At 40.3% G+C, this 19561-nt stretch overlaps 2 protein-coding genes across 7 annotated transcripts in view; one reads left to right on the top strand and one right to left on the bottom strand.

Moving 5' to 3' along the window:
* enoph1 (enolase-phosphatase 1) overlaps positions 1–19561 on the bottom strand; it is a 69992-nt gene that overhangs the window by 20547 nt on the left and 29884 nt on the right. The window lies entirely within an intron of this gene.
* hnrnpdl (heterogeneous nuclear ribonucleoprotein D-like) lies at positions 2601–19201 on the top strand. Of its 6 annotated transcripts, XR_013886808.1 has the most exons (10): positions 2601–3061; positions 5432–5600; positions 6953–7114; positions 7752–7883; positions 15448–15550; positions 16721–16888; positions 17410–17525; positions 17790–17890; positions 18213–18317; positions 18852–19201. XR_013886808.1 is itself a non-coding variant. In XM_080190258.1 (9 exons), the coding sequence occupies exons 1-8, from the start codon at positions 2940–2942 to the stop codon at positions 17874–17876; spliced, it is 1059 nt and encodes a 352-aa protein (XP_080046384.1). In that variant the 5' UTR covers positions 2602–2939; the 3' UTR covers positions 17877–17890; positions 18852–19201. The 6 variants fall into 6 exon arrangements, 4 of the variants coding, with proteins under 4 accessions (XP_080046384.1, XP_080046399.1, XP_080046419.1 ...); XM_080190258.1 differs by lacking the exon at positions 18213–18317 and having other exon boundaries at positions 2602–3061; XM_080190273.1 differs by lacking the exon at positions 18213–18317 and having other exon boundaries at positions 2604–3061; positions 15448–15517.

The following is a 19561-nucleotide window of genomic DNA, read 5'->3' as shown; positions in this document are numbered from 1 at the left end:
GAGAGGGCGGGAAAGTGGAACTGAGCCACGACAGATCAGCCATGATCTTATTGAATGGCGGGGCAGGCTCGAAGGGCTAGATGGCCTACTCCTGCTCCTATTTCTTATGTTCTTATGTTCTTATGTTCAAATGCTGGAAAATGGGATTATAACAGATAGATGGCTGGCACAGACTTGTTGGGCAAAAGGGCCTGTTTTTGTGCTGTATGACTCTATGATCTGGTTACATACATTCAAAAAAACTTACAATGTTGTATGAGCATGCCCTTCACCCAGCCCCTCCATTAATGCATTCAGATTGAATTTTAATAAACCATTTGCTACTGGCCCCTTTACACAAAGGACGAGTCAAACTTGTTTGTCTTTACGGAGCCCTCAATATTTACCCAATAGTTGCCAGCATGCAATCAAAGTGTCTTCCTAATGAACCCACAAACCCTAATAGGATTAGCTCCAGTGGATGCTAGCAGTTACACTAGAAATATATCCTGCAAGTTTTCAAAACCATTGTATTCATACACATTCAAACGATGGAGACCACAGATGCAGATAGGCTGATTTTAATGTTGTTTCTCTAATAAGCAATTTGTTAACCAGTCTAAGCAGTTGCTAAACAGCTCACATCAATTGTTCTAGGAAGTCTCGACTTTTGACTACCAACAGGTAAATATTAAAATGCCAGTCATTTTTCTAATAGTGTTGCAAAGATAACTAAGTTATGCAAAAGCTTTGAGGTGGTTTAAATCAGGAACGTACAATCGTTAGACATTACTTTAGATGTTGCATTGGCTCCATGGTCACACTTGAATCAAAGGTTGTGAATTCAAGCCTCATTCCAGAGACTGCACACTGACTGTACTGTACTGAGAGGGATGCTGCACAGTGGCATTTTGCGATGTTAAACTAAGGCTCCACCCATTCGTGTCATGTAAAGCGCAGCAGGGCACTTCTCTCAGTATCCTGGCCGATATTTACTTCTCAATCGACACTTCTAAACCAGATTATTTTATCAGTAATTTCCTTGCTGTTGTGGGATTTTGCTGTGCAGGAAATGACTATAATTCAAATTACTTGAGTGGCAGTGAAGCTTTTTGGGATACCTGGTGAAAGGCACTACATAGATGTACGTTGTTTAGTTACTTTGGTCGAGCAAAACAACCTATGCGTGCGCAGATATATGGTATCTTCATTATTTACTACATAGAGAGGCAACACTGATTAAGTGAACTTGACGATTAAAATGGTTACATATGAAATAAGGCAGTCTAGTAATTGATATCACAAATTGTTGATCAGTTTGAAAAATAACTGAACAAACAAATGTGCAAGACACAGTTGTCCAGGTTCAGATCACAAGGGAGTGACATTACAGCCCTGGATGGTTAGATGTGGGAGTGACTTTACAACCCTGGATGGTTAGATACTGGGGAGACATTATAGTCCTGAATGGTTAAATGCTGGGGAGACTATGGCCAACCCCAAGGAGGTGACATTACAGTCCTGAATGGTTAAATGTTGGGGAGACATTACAGCCCTGGATGTTTTGATTTTGGGGAGACAATGGACACCCTGGATGGTTAGATGTTGGGGGGACTCTGGTCACTCTGGGTGGTTAGGTGTTGGGGTGTCTCTGGTGACTCTGGGTGATTAGGTGTTGGGGTGTCTCTGGTCACTCTGGGTGGTTAAGTGTTGGGGTGTCTCTGGTCACTCTGGGTGGTTAGGTGTCTCTGGTCACTCTGGGTGGTTAGATGTTGGGGGGGTCTGTGGTCACTCTGGGTGGTTAGGTGTTGGGGGGGGTCTGTGGTCACTCTGGGTGGTTGGGGTGTCTCTGGTCACTCTGGGTGGTTAGGTCGGGGGTCTCTGGTCACTCTGGGTGGTTAGGTGTTGGGGGGGGTCTCTGGTGACTCTGGATAGTTAGGTGTCTCTGGTCACTCTGGGTGGTTAGGTGTTGGGGCGGGCTGTGGTCACTCTGGGTGGTTAGGTGTTGGGGGGTCTGTGGTCACTCTGGGTGGTTAGGTGTCTGGTCACTCTGGGTGGTTAGGTGTTGGGGGGGTCTGTGGTCACTCTGGGTGGTTAGGTGTCTCTGGTCACTCTGGGTGGTTAGGTGTTGGGGGGTCTGTGGTCACTCTGGGTGGTTAGGTGTCTGTGGTCACTCTGGGTGGTTAGGTGTTGGGGGGTCTGTGGTCACTCTGGGTGGTTAGGTGTCTCTGGTCACTCTGGGTGGTTAGGTGTTGGGGGGTCTGTGGTCACTCTGGGTGGTTAGGTGTCTGTGGTCACTCTGGGTGGTTAGGTGTTGGGGGGTCTGTGGTCACTCTGGGTGGTTAGGTGTCTCTGGTCACTCTGGGTGGTTAGGTGTTGGGGGGTCTGTGGTCACTCTGGGTGGTTAGGTGTCTCTGGTCACTCTGAGCCCGTAAAAAGTCTGACAACACCAGGTTTTAGTCCAACCTATTTATTTGATAATATTCTCACAAGCTTTCGAGGGGACAGCCTCTTCGTCAGGTGAACCCACACTCTGACCCCTCCAGCCGCGTTCCCTCTCTGGAACGTTTCATTGTCTGGAACCTTGCCCCTGGTTCGGAGTCTGCGCACTAGCTGCCGAGCCGCCCCCGTCCCCCGCCCGGAGCCCCGGAGAGAGTGAGTGAGGCCGAGCCGGGCGGACTGAACACTGGGCGCCCAGGACAGCCACACAAAGAGGCGAGCCAGGCCCGGCGGCGCGGGCCTCGTGCGATTGGGCGGCTCGCGGTCACGCGGCGGCCGGATTCCCCCCTCCCCCCGTCCTGCGCCCACCGCCATTTTGTAGCCAAGGAGGAGCAGCAGCCGCCGCCGCGGTGCCAGCTTGGCCGGTTGGTTCCAGGCAGCAGCAGCATCTCTCCACGTCTGCGCGTCCCCGGCCACCGCCCTTCCCCTCCCAACAGTCCCGCCGGGGGAAGAGGAACCCGATGGACCCTCAGTACGGTTACAACCCGCCGTCCGCTGGTCTGATGGAGCAGAGCATGGCGGCGCCCGAGGAGTTCCCCGAAGGAGCCAAAATAAACGCCAGCAAAAACGAGGAGGACGAGGGGTGAGTGCGCAGAAGACGGTGCTAACTTCTCTTCACCGCCAAGACAAAGAGTGCTTGGCTCCCGCCCTGGAGGGTGGCTTCCCCCGGGGCGCGAGTCATCGATACCGGACCCGGGGCGCGTGTGAGCGCCAAGCCCCGCCCTCCCCGGCTTAGTGAACAGCACTGAGACACCCTGGTACTGCCCAGTCTGGGTTACTGTAAACAGCACTGAGACACCCTGGCATTGCCCAGTCTGGGTTACTGTGTGTAAACAGCACTGAGCCACTCTGGCATTGCCCAGGCTGGGTTACTGTGTGTAAACAGCACTGAGCCACTCTGGCATTGCCCAGGCTGGGTTACTGTGTGTAAACAGCACTGAGCCACTCTGGCATTGCCCAGGCTGGGTTACTGTGTGTAAACAGCACTGAGACACCCTAGCATTGCCCAGTCTGGGTTACTGTAAACAGCACTGAGACACCCTGGCATTGCCCAGGCTGGGTTACTGTGTGTAAACAGCACTGAGCCACTCTGGCATTGCCCAGGCTGGGTTACTGTATGTAAACAGCACTGAGTCACCCTGGCATTGCCCAGTCTGGGTTACTGTGTGTAAACAGCACTGAGTCACCCTGACATTGCCCAGCCCAGTTTACTGTGTGTGAACAGCATTGAGCCACCCTGGCATTGTCCAGTCTGGGTTACTGTGAACAGCACTGAGCTACCCCTGGCATTGCCCAGTCTGGGTTACTGTGTGTAAAAGGTACTGAGACACCCTGACATTGCCCAGCCTGGGTTACTGTGTGTGAATAGCACTGAGCCACCCTGGCATTGTCCAGTCTGGGTTACTGTGAACAGCACTGAGCCACCCTGGCGTTGCCCAGTCTGGATTACTGTGTGTGAATAGTATTGAGCCACCCTGGCATTGCCCAGTCTGGGTTACTGCATGTGAACAGCACTGAACCATCCTAGCCTTGCACATCCCAGTTTATTCTCTTCTTTACTGTCTGTGTGTGTTCCCTGTTTTATTGTGTCTGTGAATAGCTTTGAGCATTGCCCAACCAGCCCGGTTCTTCCACTATACCTATTTAAACTCCGTTATTCTGGGTTTTCCCTTTCTCTTTGTTTTTGTTTGGTTTGGTAATGTGGCACAATGACTCGATTCCAGGCTGTGTGTGCGTTTGTGACCTAGTTTTAGCATTTCTGTCCCTCCCTCCCTCTACTTCTCCATCTCTACCTGTAGTCGCTGTCTCTTTACCCATTCGTTTTTTTTCATCCTCCTCCTCTTTCTGATGCTGCAAGAAGAATATCAAAAAGCCAGTATGGCTTCGATACTTCATTATACCAGATCAGGTGCACCTATTTTATTGAAAAGGATGCAAAAGCTCAGCGGGTCAGGCAACATCTGGGCAGGAAAAAACAATTAATGTTCCAGATCTGTGGCCTTTCATCAGAATTGGGAATAAGTAGAAACTTAATAGGTTTGGGGAAGGGGGAGAAGAACAAAAGGTAAATTGTGGTAAGGTGGAGGGCAAGGGAGATTGAATGACAAGATTGAATGGTGCAAATTGAAAGGAAGTATTAATTGAACAAGAAGCAATATATATGTCTAGAGGAGGTGTAGGTATAGGATAGCTGCTGTCTGAATGCAAACTAAAGGAAGTGGAGAGAAATCTAGCAGAGATAAAACAATATGGGTGCAGTGGTTGAGACCTAAAGTTGTTGAAATCGTTGGTAAAAGGCTGTAAAGTGCCCACTTGAAAGATGAGGTGCTGTTCGTCAAGTTTACATTGAACTTAACTGGAATGGTTGGGAACTAATTGGGCCTCCATTCAAAGAAAGTGCAGTGAGCTCTGAGACTGTCTTGGTGGGTGGGGGAAACGGGAAAGAGGCATTTGGGGCTAAGAAACATATACATTTTAAAGTGAAGGTAGCCATCCAAAAGTCACTGGTGTAAGTGGCAAGAGACTGGACAAGGGAAGAATAAAATAGAATTGAGATGGGATAAAATCACTTCACTGGGACAGGGACATGCTGAAATGATGGGTCTACTAGGGCAGTCTATGATGAATTATTACACTATTGATGCATTTAAGTTGGCTGTAAAAAAAAAAGCTCCGTCCTCAATACTTAATTTTAGGGAAAATGTTTGGCAGCAAAACCCAACAGATATATTGTGTTTTGTAATGAAATATTAATATTTGCATTTAAAATTGAAAAAATATGCATCAAAAGGACATGACAACAACCTGTCCACAAGATATTATTACCTGTTGAAATACCATGGACAACTCGTTTTGAACCTCTATTTGCGTATTGCTATTTCTAAAATTATAAACAGTACATTACAATATACCAGAATTGCCAGGATCACTTTATAAATATTATTCTTCACAGAAAAATGTTCATTGGGGGTCTTAGCTGGGATACAAGCAAGAAGGATTTGACAGATTACTTGTCCAGGTTCGGTGAAGTAGTGGATTGTACCATAAAGATGGATGCGGTGACAGGGCGGTCAAGAGGATTTGGTTTTGTACTATTCAGAGAACCTGCAAGCGTGGACAGGGTAAATCAACTTTCAATGCTATTACAAATTACATCAAAATATGTGTATGCTCTTGCACGTGTGCCTTTGGATAAAAGTTGTTTTGAGAAATATTAACAACAGTTTGTTACAAATTGATATCAACTATTTAAAAATGTAAATATCCAATTGTGACATTGAGAAACACAAGCATAACAAAGCTGTGGAACTTTGTTTTCCTCCTTTGGTTCCAATGTTTAGTGAAATCAGTAGTTTATTTTTACTAAGTGTATTGATGGCCTAGTTCAGATGTGCTACTAGTCTGGTATTTGATTCAAACCCTTGTATATGTAACCTCAATAATGTTAATCCATTCTGTGGAGGGGTGGGGGAAAGGGAGCTTATCTGTTTCCTGGGGTTAGTCCATAATTATGGTGGGATGGGGGATGTTCATGGACAACATTATATATTAGAACTCACTTTAAAATGAGATTTTAGTGGTAGCTATTGCAAGAATTAGCTTGCAGAAAGCTGTCTCTGGATATTCATTTGGATAATGCTACTTCAGATGAGTACCAGAATGCAATGATTTATACCTAAATTCTTTCCGTTATATGCATTATGAATTATAGATTACTTGTGAAAATTTTGTACAAAACCCAATCCATTTTTGAAGATTTTGTTGTCAGCAGGGAATGATACCAAGAAGCGTGCAGTTTGTGTTCTTGTGGCACTGACCTCTCCTTTTCACCCCAGGTCATGACTCTAATTGGCAGGAAGCTAGGTGAGTAAAGAGCGGATGTGATCATTTTAAGTACACAAATGTGCTTTTTGTTATTGATCCCCGCTGGGAAAAATATATTGGATTGAGGTAGGAGCTTCTCCTGTGCATCTAAATTAGACCTTTGCTGCAGAAGTTTGTATATCTTTATGATACCAGAAATTTAATTAAACAAGGGGGTTATTTTGGTTGCTTTCTGACATGATTGGATACAATTTTAACTAAGTGTGAATTTACCAACAAGTATAATTTGGTCAAGAGCTAGTAAAATGTACAATTTCAAAGAGCCTTGATTATTATAGAAATGCTTTTGGAGCCAGGAGGAGTAGCACAGGCAGTATTTCTGCTTTTGTTGCTGTAGAGAAATGAGCACTGAACTCAGAACTGGGATTTAAACAGAATGGTTGAACTTCAGAGGTCACAAATTCATTCCCCCCCTCTATTTCTTACTTTGTTATCGCAAATGCCTTTTCATTGAATAGTTCTGAATAATAAATGTTCTCTGAAAGTTTTTAAATACGGTTGAGTAGGTTATTATTTTGATATTGCATAAATATGTTTTGTCTCTGAAAATTGTAGTTTTAGTGCAGAAACTGTTCTTAAATTCTTTTAGGTCTTGGAACTGAAGGAGCACAAGCTGGATGGAAGGCTTATTGACCCTAAAAGAGCAAAGGCAATAAAAGGCAAAGAACCAGCTAAGAAAGTTTTTGTTGGTGGCCTAAGTCCTGATGTACCAGAAGAAATGGTTAAGGACTATTTTGGAGCATACGGAGAGGCAAGCTATACTTCATAACCTCAATGACAGAAAGATTTTGATGTAAACAGCTACCATTAGCTCTAAATATAGCTAGTTTCTATTTTAATGACGTGCCATAAACCTACACTAACTTAGAGAACACTACTTTGCTGATATTCACAGGCATACTATGCTTCTTTGTGCGTGTGTTTACCCAGGTTTTACCCATGTTTTTATGTGTAAATATTTAAGCTTTATTCAAAAATCAGGGCAGCAAGTAATATGAATAAGAAATACATGCTCTGCATAGGACTATTATATTACAGATCTATTCTGTTTTGTATGAGTAATGTTACTGGCCTGCGTTAAAAATTACCAGTAGGTCTGCATTTAAAAACAGCACTTACATACTGTTCCATCTAAGTTTGAAAGCATAATTCAAAAGGATACCCAATTTTATTGTGGAGTTGGGAGGAAATGGTCCCCAATAAAGTCACAGTTAAAATTATTTGATCATTCAACTATTTTGAGCACAAAATTACCACCGTATGATGCTTAATTAGAACTTCGGTATTAGCAAAAACATAAAATATTTGGTAGATTATAGTTTTTCAAATGCTGATATTACCAAGACAGCACAAAAATGTGAATTATACCTGAACTGTTTTTTTTGTAGATCGAAGGCATTGAACTTCCGATTGACAACAAGACGAATGAACGGAGAGGTTTTTGCTTCATCACGTTTAAGGAGGAAGAACCAGTAAAAAGGCTATTAGAAAACAAGTATCACAACATAGGATCTAGCAAGGTATGTCTATTAAAGTTGTCAATACAATTCAAGATTTAGCACATTTGGGGATAGAACAGTTTTTTTTCCCAATTGATGTCCTGCATTTATAGAACATTTTAAATGTGGAGCAAGTCCCAGAATGCTTCAGAGAAGTCATCTGCGAGAGCAATGGATTTTGAGACATGAGACAAAATGTTAGAAGAGTTCCCAAAAATTGGTCAGAGATTTATTTTAAGGAGGGTGTTGGGAAAGACAGGAAGATGAAAAGATAAAGGGCTTTAGACAGGAAGTTGCAGAGGTTGTGGTGGCTAGGTGCACAGCTGCCAATAGTGGAGTGAAGGGAACAGGATGTACACCATAATCCCTAAATTGGCCTGGAATTGGGTAGTTTGCTAGAACTTTGCAGAGGGTAGCTAAAAGTCAACCACATTGCTATGGATTTGGAGTCATGTGTTGGTGAGACTGGGTGGGGATGGCAGATTTCCTTCCTTAAAAAACAGTAGTGAACCAGGTAGCTTTTATGGCAGAAGTCACCACTACTGAAACGCATTAATTGAATTTAAATTCCACAAATTGGTGAGGTGGAATTTGAACTCGTGCCCAAAACATTCATCTGGACCTCTGGATTATTAGGGTTTTATAACTTCAGCACTATCTTTGCTAAAGTTTGGGTGAACACTGGAGGAGGTTAGAAAAATGAGGGTGGATGAAACAATGGGAGGATTTAAACACAGGGTGAGAATTTTAACTACTTAAAAGGGGAAACTGAGTCTTGGAGTTTTTAGTGTAAATTAGACTCTTTTTGTTAGCTTTCTTACAAAATGGGTAAGCAAGAAGTGATCACTGCTGGATCTAATAATGGGAAAAGAACCATTGCAAATGAGGGAAGTATCTGGACAACAACAGTCACAACAAAACAAGTTTTAAGCTCAACATTGGGAAGGACATCAGATAAGATAAATACCAAAGTAATAGATTGGAAAAAAGCTGATCTTAAAAGAATAAGAATGGCATTAGGGAAATAAACAGGAAAATAATATTGACAGAATAAAAAAGACAAAAATAAAATCATTAAAGGTCAAACACAGTAAACCCACATGTAATGGCAGCATAATCTTCTGGTAAATAACTAGACTAACAAATGGAATTCGAGGAAATCCATAAAAACTATTTAAGATAGAATTAGGAAAGCCAAACCTATAAGAGAATAAAACCTGGGTCTGGGTGAATTGTGTATATTGAAAGAAGCTAGGAAAGAGATGGCAGGAGTACTATTACATGTATTTCAAAAAATGATTAGGAAAAAGTGCTGAAGGATAGATAGGTGAACACATGGTATTTCATTATTTAAGACAGGCTATAGAACAAGTCCAGGAATGTATAGATCAGTTAACTCTGGTGGTATATAATTGGAAAACAATTAGAAATTGAAATTAAAGAATAGTCTGTACCTGAACAAAATGCCATTCAAACAAAAATGTCACGCTTGATCAACCTTACTGAATTCTTGAAGTAAAAGTGAGAATAGGTAAGATTAAACGGTAGATGAAATATATTTGGATCTTCAAAAAGCCTTCAGTAGATTACCTCATAGTGAACCTATAGCTAAGAAGTGGGACAGGCAGCTAGTTGGCTGCAAAACAGTGGAGGCTAGAGGTAGTTCCTCAACCTGACAAAGGTAGAAAGTGGTGTTCTGTCGAGATCGGTGCTAAAACCAATTTTTGCTATTGACAAAAAATTTGGACTTGGAAATCAGAAATCAAATTTCAAAATTTGGAATAACATCAAATTAAAAGGTATAGTCAATACTGACAAATTACATGATGATAAACTTGTAGAATGGGAGTGTAACTAACAAATTAATGCCAATATAGATCAGTGTGAGGCCATAAAGGTGGTGCATTTTGCCAGCAGGAATGTGCAAATCATCTTTTTAGAAGATAAGTATAAATTGGTTATAGAGGAGCAAAGAGAGCTAAGGATATAAAGATAAACATCAGTTTTTGTAAGGCCATATGAGTTGTAAACAAAATATGGGCTCTTTTCTACAGGGATAGAATCTAAAAACTAAAGTTGTGTAGGACCGTGGCAGACTGTACATAGATCTTGACTCTTGTTTTAAAAAAAACATGCAGGTGCAGCAGCTGGTAAAGAAGGCAAATGGTATGATGGCCTTCATAGCGAGAGGAGCAGGATGTCTTTCTCCAATTATACATGGCCTAGGTGTCCACACCTGGAATATTGTGTGCAGTTTTGGTCACATTATCTGAGAAAGGATGTTCTTGCTTTAGAGGGAGTATAGCAAAGGTTTACCAGGTAGATTCCTGGAATGTACGAGAAGAGATTGAATGGATTAAGATTATGTTCATTGGGGTTCAGAGAAATAAACAGCACAATAATTTTCTTGGGTATGTATGCTGATCCTTTAACTCTAATAGTCCTGCATTTTATTTGACTTGTTGGTGCTGTTCTATAGTGGCTGGATAGATCATCATCTACATTTGCATCTGTTTTAACTTTATCTATAACTGTTAGCACTTCCAGCATCCAGTAACACCCTTATCATGTCTGTTAATGTTTCCTAACTTCTTTAGAGGCTTTGGGGTAAACTCTAGTTTTCCTTGGTGGTTGGTGCTGAGCTCTCCGAGCATGTAAAAGTTTTCCCTGTCATTAATTCTGTTTGGTAATTTATATTTAGGGGAGTACATTGCCTGCTATCTTGCTGTGAATATTTGAGTTAAATCATACTGTCTATTGGCTATCCTCTGTTTGCAAACATTCTTCCCGTTTCTCAAGCAACCCTTTAACAGAGAATTGAGAGATTTATTTTCTGTGCTACAATGAATTGTCAGGTTTCTGCTTCTCTGATCAAGTGTTTAACTTGTGTCTGTGTATCCCTGTACTTATCTCCGTTGACTCTATCTCCTTTGCAAATGCAGGATTTCTGGAGTTTTTTTCCTGCTTCATTTACTTGTCATTGAATTTCTAAATTAATTTAGGATCTCACCTGTTTAGTCCACACTTGCTGATTATAGTTGTTTCTTATGCAAGCTCAGCATCTTGACTTCAGTGATGCTCAGATCATCATCTACTCCAGTGTTGGACAAAACCCTTAAATAATTTGCCTAAACAGTTCTTTCATTACACTGTACCTGACTCCAGGTCCTTGCTGTTTTTGAATCCCATGAAATGCAAGACTTGATCCATTATGTTGGCACTGTGCCTGTGACTTTTCCCGTATCTTGTCTGGGTCACTTAACAGTAACCAAATCAAGATCTTCTCCGCTGCTCATGGCTTCCCTGACACTAAATCCAGTACTACACAAAATGCAAACTATTTGGGTATACCCAATTTATATTTGGTTCGTTAAAATTGTTCATCAAAATAACTTTCCTATTACCGTGTATCCTTCTAAATTTCAATCTCCAAATCTAGACCATAAAGCAAATTTCTGGATCTGTGGTGTGAACTAAATGTTTTGTCTTTTTTTGCATTAAACATACTTCTTAGTTAATTTTGTAATTCTGCTACATCATAGTTCCCCATAGTGCCCAATTTTAATATTTTATTCCTAATGCTTTGTGTTTCTGTGTATATACCTGGTTCCAGTGAGCCTCCCTGTTCTGCGTCTGGTTCCGGTTTGCCTGAGTTAGACTGAAATTTCAGCAGCAGATTGCCAATGAGTTATTTCCATCCTCAGTTTTCTTGGTGAACTCCCCTTCTTTCACAAACAAGTATATTAAAGAGTATCGTTTTGCATCCATTATCTCTGAGGTAGTTCTACGTGTGTGACTTCCAGGACTTCTATATTCTTTCAATATTGTTTTATGCAATGGTCTCCTAACACTGGGTCTTTGTATTCTCTTCTAACCTTTCATACATGCTGCTCCAGTTGCAGATGGGCAATGCTATTCTAAAGATATTATCAGTACAGTGCATTCCACTTTCCTGAAGAGCTCTGACTAATTTGCTTTATGATCTGCAGACTTATACGAGGTATATTTTCTTCTTGCTACCTCCTAAAACTTTGGGGGCGATTCTCTGGCCCTGTGCATCCAGATGCAAATTGGCAGAGGGGCTATATTGAAACCTTAATTTAGTTATGCAATTTCAGGTTTTAGCTGACTCCCAGTATTCCCTGGTGCAACAAGAAACTGGCAAAAAAATCACCACTGGTCTCCACAAGCAGATACCATGGGGTTTAGCACAATTTGGGAGAGGGTGAAGAAAGCCTATGGGGTTGTCTGGAGACTGGGTTGCCCTTTAAAGAAGATGCTCTGATCTCTGAGGAGCCAGACTGTAGGTCCCACACATCTCTTTGCTGGCAAAGTCTCCTCAAGCACAAAGAAGTGATTGAAGTGTACGGGTGGATTGTGATGTATATTGTACCATTCCTACTGGAGACGGCATTAGAATTTTTTTGGGAGAATTGCACCCATTTTTCCACTAGCATCGTATGATGTTGTCTCGTATCTGTATTTGGAATCTGAATATCTTGACAGGTTTTCTTCCCTATCCTGCTACTTACGACATTCAGCTGTCTAATATCCAATTTCCTATGTTTTCTTGTGATTTGTTTCTCTTTCTTGGCACCCTAGTTGTAGTGGTAGTCTTTGGTTCTGATTCCTGATGACTTACTTCTGAGGTCAACTTCCAGCTCAGCCATTCCAGCTGTTGCCATGCTGATGATCAAAAAATTGGGTGTTTTAAGGATCCAATCTGCTTACAGCTGTATATTCAGATAGCTTTGTGCAATTTTTGAGAGGTTTGTAGTGCTTTCTGTCTTGAGTTTTCATGAAGTTTGTATCTATCCTCTTGTGATTTTCCTCCAGGAACTAATCCTGCTACTTCATTCCTCTGCCATGTTGGCAGTGGAATTCTTGTGCAACTTTGCATTAATTAAAATGTTGTTTGGAGAAATGATATTAATGCTCTTTTTCATTTTTTCTCTCTTGAAGTAATTGACTGAGATTCAAATGACCAGTCTTCAAGTACACTCTAGATTCTGTCTGTTGGCAAGCTTTTTGATTCTAGACGGCATCAAATATGAAACCAGTTCTTGTTCAGTTTTAAATTCTTATCAAGTTCTGTCTAGATAACTGCAGCATCTCTAACTGCCACCTCAGCAGACTGCAAATTAATTTGGGACATTTGTATTCTGTAAATATGTTTATCTCCATTTACAGTTGTGCTGCAGGTTGACAGTCCTGTAGATCTTCTTCCAGCATTGTTGGAAGTGATGTTTTTCAGTGAGTTGTTGAACCTGTGGTCCGATGCTGCATATAAGCTTTGACAACTTAGCCTAGAAACCCACGACAGTCAGTCATTTTTACATTTAGAATTCTTTTGTTGCCGTGCCTTGGGTTTATTTTCTGGACCTGGTGCTTCGCCAGCAACTTGGGTGCAAATGACTGGCTTCTGAGATTGTAGAGTATTGAGCCATATGTTTCTAAGCTTTAAGAAAGTGAATATTTCTTGAAAGTTGTTAACCATCAGAGATCTTTTTATTAATTTCTTTGTTCTTAACCTACTCGGGTGAGATTGGTGAGTAAATTGTCGGTATTGTCGTAGTGAGCCTGTTAATTCATCACAGCACTAACAAAGGCCCTGAATCAACGAGAAGTTATGATCCATCAGCAACAGCAGAGCTGCATGCCACCACAACGTGTAATGAGGTTTTAGTTCTCAGAGGTCAGCCCCGACTGAGTGCTTATGCCACTTGAGTTGGGTAATTGACACCTGAACACAATGTAGACTGACACAGAGAGCATTGCTGAGTTGGAGTTGGTGTCTTTTGTCTGAGAAGTTAAACCAGAGCTTCAGCTGACTCTGCAAGTTACTGTCACTAACCAGGCAGGAAGTGTCCTGGCCAAAGCCCTTCGCCACCGATTATTAGCAGTGAACTAATTTGGATATATTGTCTTCATTAATAGCCTGTCACAAATGCAAGTTTGTAATTTCCTACCTCCCACTGACTCTTATTCATGCCTTCCTGGTTGTTTTCTCCAGTTAGAAAACACAGAAGATAATACCATCCTGAGTACTTTTATAGACCAAAAAGACAATTGAGTTGCAATCATTGCCAAATACCTAGCAGGGTGAAACTATCATCACCTGACAGGGGGGCACCTCTCAGCCTTTTGGTTAAGTCGAGCGTCAGATCAAGCCCAAGATCAGGTGCTATGCCTTTTCTTGTCAGCTTGGAACTTGTATGTCTCTCTTGTGGGGACTATGAATTGGATTCAGTTTGAATTGGCTTTTGGAGCAAACAAGGAGATGAATTAAGGGATCGTCCAATCTGCTCTGTGCAGTGGCTTTGTAACTTTAAGATTGGAGTTTTAAAAAAAAATTAAAAATCTGTTGCTCAGGGGAAATGTCACAAATGAGCCTGATCATCACCCTGTTTCCTCACGTGTGATAACACCAAAGTTAATTGTGGTAGTTCTTCTGCTGGCCCAGTTTGTTTATTAACTAACTCATTACAGATATAGTCTATTTGTTGTGGCTGCTCACTGATTAGGCAGCAAATTGGGTGATTGGATAGATGTTGCAGTGAGTTAGATGCAGGAGTTTTCAGCACTGGGCCCTAGGTTACAAAGAATTGTTCAATTCAGTAGCTTCTTTATGTTGTATATCAATCTCAATATAATCCTAGAGGGCATGTGGAAATTTGCAGGTGATAGCAATATAAAGCTGCACACACACACACAATTTTGAGGTGGTTAATTCTTCAGGAGACCAAAGGAAATTGCAAAAGGATCTGTGTGAGAGAATGCATTCAACAGAAATTGTATTCTGAATAGAAGTTGGTTTGGTTTGGTGTTATGGAAAAAACAGCAACTTGCAATACAATTTCACAGAGCACTGACAGAAAATGATCAATCCTAAAGTGTTGCCTTTAGAGTGTCAATAGAACATTTAAAACTTCGGTAAAGTCTTATTAAAATTAGTATTGTTTGCAAATTCACCTGACAGGAAGGATATTGAAGTTTTTAAGAGGGGTTATTGTACAGATTCACTAGGTTGCTGCTTGGTATGAGGAAACAAATATTAAAAGCTTGAAAAATTGTGGGAGGGGGATTTTTCTTTCAAGTGATAGCAGATTATGGGATTATTAGAAGTATTTCAAATTGTACAGGAATAGGACAGGTTAAATTGAAGCAGGGTGGGTAAATAGAAGCTGACTGTTTCCAGTAGTTGAAGGACTATAGATATAGGACTAAATACAATAGGGTTTAGAACAAAGTTCAGTAGAGGCAATTTGAACTCTTTGCACTTGTGGCAAGTGCTGATGCAGACAGATTGGGTTGAAAAGTCAGCTTCAGTGAGTTTCTATGTAGTGACTGTCACCCAGTCTTAACTATATTTAGTAAATAATGATTTTTTTCTTGAGAACCTGTTTCTATGTAGCGCCTATTTACCCTTGCATCAAATGTTTGATTTGAATCTTTCACTGATATACGTGACAGGTAAACAATAAGAAGCGCACCATTTTTGTAATCCTCACATATCAAACTGAATTGCTTTAGGAACATCTGCTATTCAGATTATTTTAACCAAATACTTCTGTACTTTTAACAGTGTGAAATTAAAGTGGCACAACCCAAGGAGGTCTACAGGCAACAACAGCAACGAGGAGGCAGAGGTGGAGGTGGGTTTGGTGGAAGAGGTCGTGGTAGAGGGGGTAAGTTAATTTCCTGACGAGTGGGTTTTGAACATGAAATGGTTTCTTTACTGGAAAGTAAAGGAATGCATAGCTAGGTAATTATCGGTTTATCCGGTTAACCTTTTCCCACTTGTTCAATGGGGGATTTAGTCTGGTTCTGACTGTTGGGTGGGAAAGAATTAAAATGCATGGTCCTGAAGAATGAAATCACATTACTTTGTTAAATGACACAGCTGTGAAGAGGTATATACCATATATGTTAGTTAATCTATATAGAATTTTGTTTGCAACTTTGTAGTCAGTGGAAGAGTATGCTAAGTGGAGTTGCCTGTGCACTAAACCCATCCTGCAAGGCTTTTTTTTTACAAGGAATGGGAGAAGTAAAAGGCCAGGACATTGAGATTTCCATCTTCCTACCTTGATGTAAAAAGAGTAGTGATACTTCAGGTAATTGTAATGCCTCTTGACCTGACTGACAGCAATGATCCTCCCAGTTGTTCTGTATGATATGAGGCTGTCTCTGCTCTTTTCTACATTATACTCTTACAATTTGGGGTTTTGGGTTAGTTGGGAATGAAAATACTAAGAGTATAATTGTAGTTATCTTGAACCTGTATTGTATCCTAGTGGGGTTATTTTTGTGTAACATACACTAAAATTACTTCAGGAGTAATGTATTGTATAGCTCTTGTTCAGAAAACTTCATTCTTTTAATAATTAGTCAAACATAAGTGTCTTCCACCATTCTGTCAAATTATAACTAAACTTTTGGTCACTCTGCAATTTTCAAATACATATACAAAAATATTACTGGAATTTAATTTTTTTTCCTCATATTTGTAGCTTATCCTCTATATTTCCCTTAAATCTCAGCTCAGTGTATAGTTAAGTAAATATTTGTGAAGCCTTTTTTCTGCTTTGGGGAATATCCTTTCCTATCCAAACATTTTAGGATTGATAAATGACACATATTACATGCACACAATTTTTCTTGTGCAGACTTTCTATTTCTTTATATATGGAAGGTTCCTACAAATTTTGAGATTTCACATAGAATACAATGAGTATTGTGTTTGCAGGCTTCATCACGTGATGGTTTTAGGTCACAGGTTTCCTCTTGTAGACATTCTGGGTTGTTCCGTGTCTTCGAACAAACTCCAAATTGTTTGTATTGCTATCTTTTCCTAGGACAAAATCAGAACTGGAACCAGGGATACAACAGCTACTGGAATCAAGGTTATAGTAGTTACAACAATGGCTATAGCAATCCAGGTTACAATGGATATGGAGGTTATGATTACTCTGGGTATAACTACAACAACTACGGATATGCTCCAGAATATGATACCTACAATAGTAAGTTACAGCATTTGGCTAAATGGCTGGTAACAGTTTTTGTGAAGTGGTAAGAGTTTGGAGACATGTTAATAAACTGTTGAAAGGCGTCCAAAATTATATTTATTTTCTGAAAGTGTTTTAACAAAGTAATTGAACATATTGAACACCAGAACTTTTATGGGAGAGGTGTTAAAGCTTTGTAGCCCCTCTGATATCTCTTCTATTTCTTTAGTGCTGTTGGTTAAGCACCATTTTAGCTTTGCTGTTTATTTAACTACCTGAAGTCTGCATGTTATTTCTGATGACGCCACATTGGTGTCCTTCAAGGTGCTTCATCTATAGATAGATTGAATTGGCCAGAAAACTTTTGGACCTAAACTTCTGTAAAGGATTAAGGTAGTGGAACCAGCTTGTTTTATGTTTGGAAGCTTTTTGTTATTACCCATGATAAGTGGAGTGTTTAGCCAGCTTTTGTCCAGGTAAAAGCATTTCCATCTTGGAGAGGAGGAAAAACTAACATTACTCATATCTCCTCGTAGCAAATGTGCCTCCTGATGGTCAATCAAGGAGCGGCATTGATGGTCGTGGAGAAGTCTGCGGCCTGGACTGCCTCACCCTCTCTGCTGAAGGAGGCTGTTTAGAGGCAAGTGGCCAGGTGGGTAAAATTATAGGGGTGAAAGAAGAGAATAGGATACGCCGTAAATCAAAATGAGCTTTTACCCATTTTCTGCAACCTGCAGAAAATCAAACTTTTGGTACTGAAATTCATATTTCTGTCCAGGTATATTACTAAGTTAGGCCAAAGATGTTATAATGATTTAAATTAGTAAGTGGGCCACTTTGGTATGTTTTGTAATTTTGTGTATATGTAGATATACAAATTGCATGTTAAACTTGTAAAATCCAATCGCTTTGACAGGTCAGCAGAGCAGCTATGGAAAGGCATCTAGAGGTGCAGGCAGTCACCAGAATAACTACCAACCATACTAAAGAAAAATTGATATAGTTATTTCACTGCAGGTATGTAACAGATCTTGTTGCAGCTAATGGAGGAAAAAAGAACATTTAAATAATTTGTTTTTAATAATGTAAAATGTCAGATTTTGTAAAATAAATTTTGGTTTAAGTACTGAACATCAGGTATCCTTAGAGTTTTCACTTGAAGTGATTTGCAGCTTTTTATAACAGGAGGTGTTAAAAGGTCTGAGGGATTAACACTTTTTAACAAGTCTGTAAATTTAACAGGTAAAGTACTGCTAATGGGTGCAAATAAAGGACCCAGCAAGACGAAAGAAAAAGTTGCCTTCTAACTCTGACATTATACCTTGTTTGTACCCGCCAGCGGGAACTTCATTGCAGGACACGTGTCACCCTGACCACACGATTCTCTTGGGGCCGCGCATTGCGGACAGAACGTGAGGTGTGCTCGTGAAAATGCTGCCCTGTGGTATGGTCTCTTCAAACATCATGTATCAACGTTAAAGATAAACTGGAAAACTTCAGCCTTTGTCTTCAGTCATCTTTGCATTTTTATATATATATATATATATATACACACATACATATATATATAACATTGGCTAAACATTTCTTACAGGCATATTTTAAATGTATAATGACTTACTGCATAATTAATTCAGTACTCTATTTGGTAACATCTTGTATTTCAGTTATGGATCTGCAGTGTGGTAATTTTTTTTATTTAAAAAGTTAAATGTTAATGCTGTTTTATTTTTCTTTGTAGCTCAGTAGTGAAAACTACAAATGATAACCAAACAACATCAAGCAAGCTGTAGTATATTTTGGTTTGACTGGGTTAAACGTATCAGACTTGATAAAACCAGGTCTGATGTCATTAGATCTGCTGCAGTAAAATGCTTTCCAGTGCAGCACCTTGAAGTATTGGCCAGTGTGTGTTATAATCTTGTGTGAAAGTTTGTGAACTTCTTTCCTGTTCTAAAATGTTTTTATTCTTTCCTAGGTGGAGAAACGGAGGTATAAACATCAGTGTAGCAGAACAGCATGTCAAGAGGAAATGTTAAATCTGAAAGCATCTTTGTTTCCCTTTTGGGACTTTTTTTGTACCACATTAGATCTGAAATCAACATCTTTTGTGCCCCAAATGTATATAGCATCTAAACATTTTTTTTATGTTGTAGTTACTTTGCTTTGTACAACTTAAGCTCATTCCTTAACTTGTGTATTGTGATAGTATATAATAAAATTGCTACTAACTGGTGATGCAGCACTTGTTTGTTGGTGTACCCTGTTGTATGTGATACACTGCATCTGTTGCTGAAATAAAATTGGGTATGAATGCTCAAATGTTAATTGTGGTTTTCTATGCAGCCATGTATTTATCTGATTGAACGTTGAGGAAAATAGGCTGTTGGTTTGCATTACAATGAGATAAGACTGCAAGTGTCCTTCATTATAGATACAGATTTCCTATTTAAATTTGGTTGCTCTGATCTTCATCTATTTAGTCTAATGCTTGTGAAAAAGTCTTTATGGGAATCTGTGCTGCAATTTAATTGACATTATTTACGTGTTCTCTAAAATGCAAAGATCGCCCAAATGTACAAGAGATCTGAAAGTTAGTATATTGGGATAGGCTCACCCTCCTGTATCCTTCTCTGCCACCCTCTTAATTCCATTTCATAATTTGAAGCCGTTTGCAAGAGCTATCTT

This window comes from Carcharhinus amblyrhynchos, chromosome 1, assembly GCF_965287045.1.
Source record: "Carcharhinus amblyrhynchos chromosome 1, sCarAmb.v2.hapA, whole genome shotgun sequence".
NCBI lineage: Eukaryota > Metazoa > Chordata > Chondrichthyes > Carcharhiniformes > Carcharhinidae > Carcharhinus > Carcharhinus amblyrhynchos.
The sequence above is the reverse complement of the archived record's forward strand: the minus strand, read 5'-3'. Positions and strand labels throughout refer to the sequence as shown.

Coding starts and splice junctions, on each gene's coding strand:
- hnrnpdl (XM_080190258.1), top strand. CDS start 2,940: ATGGACCCTCAGTACGGTTACAACCCGCCGTCCGCTGGTCTGATGGAG. Junction 15,551..16,720: donor AAGAGGTCGTGGTAGAGGGG/GTAAGTTAATTT, acceptor ATCTTTTCCTAG/GACAAAATCAGAACTGGAAC. Junction 17,526..17,789: donor GTTTAGAGGCAAGTGGCCAG/GTGGGTAAAATT, acceptor TCGCTTTGACAG/GTCAGCAGAGCAGCTATGGA.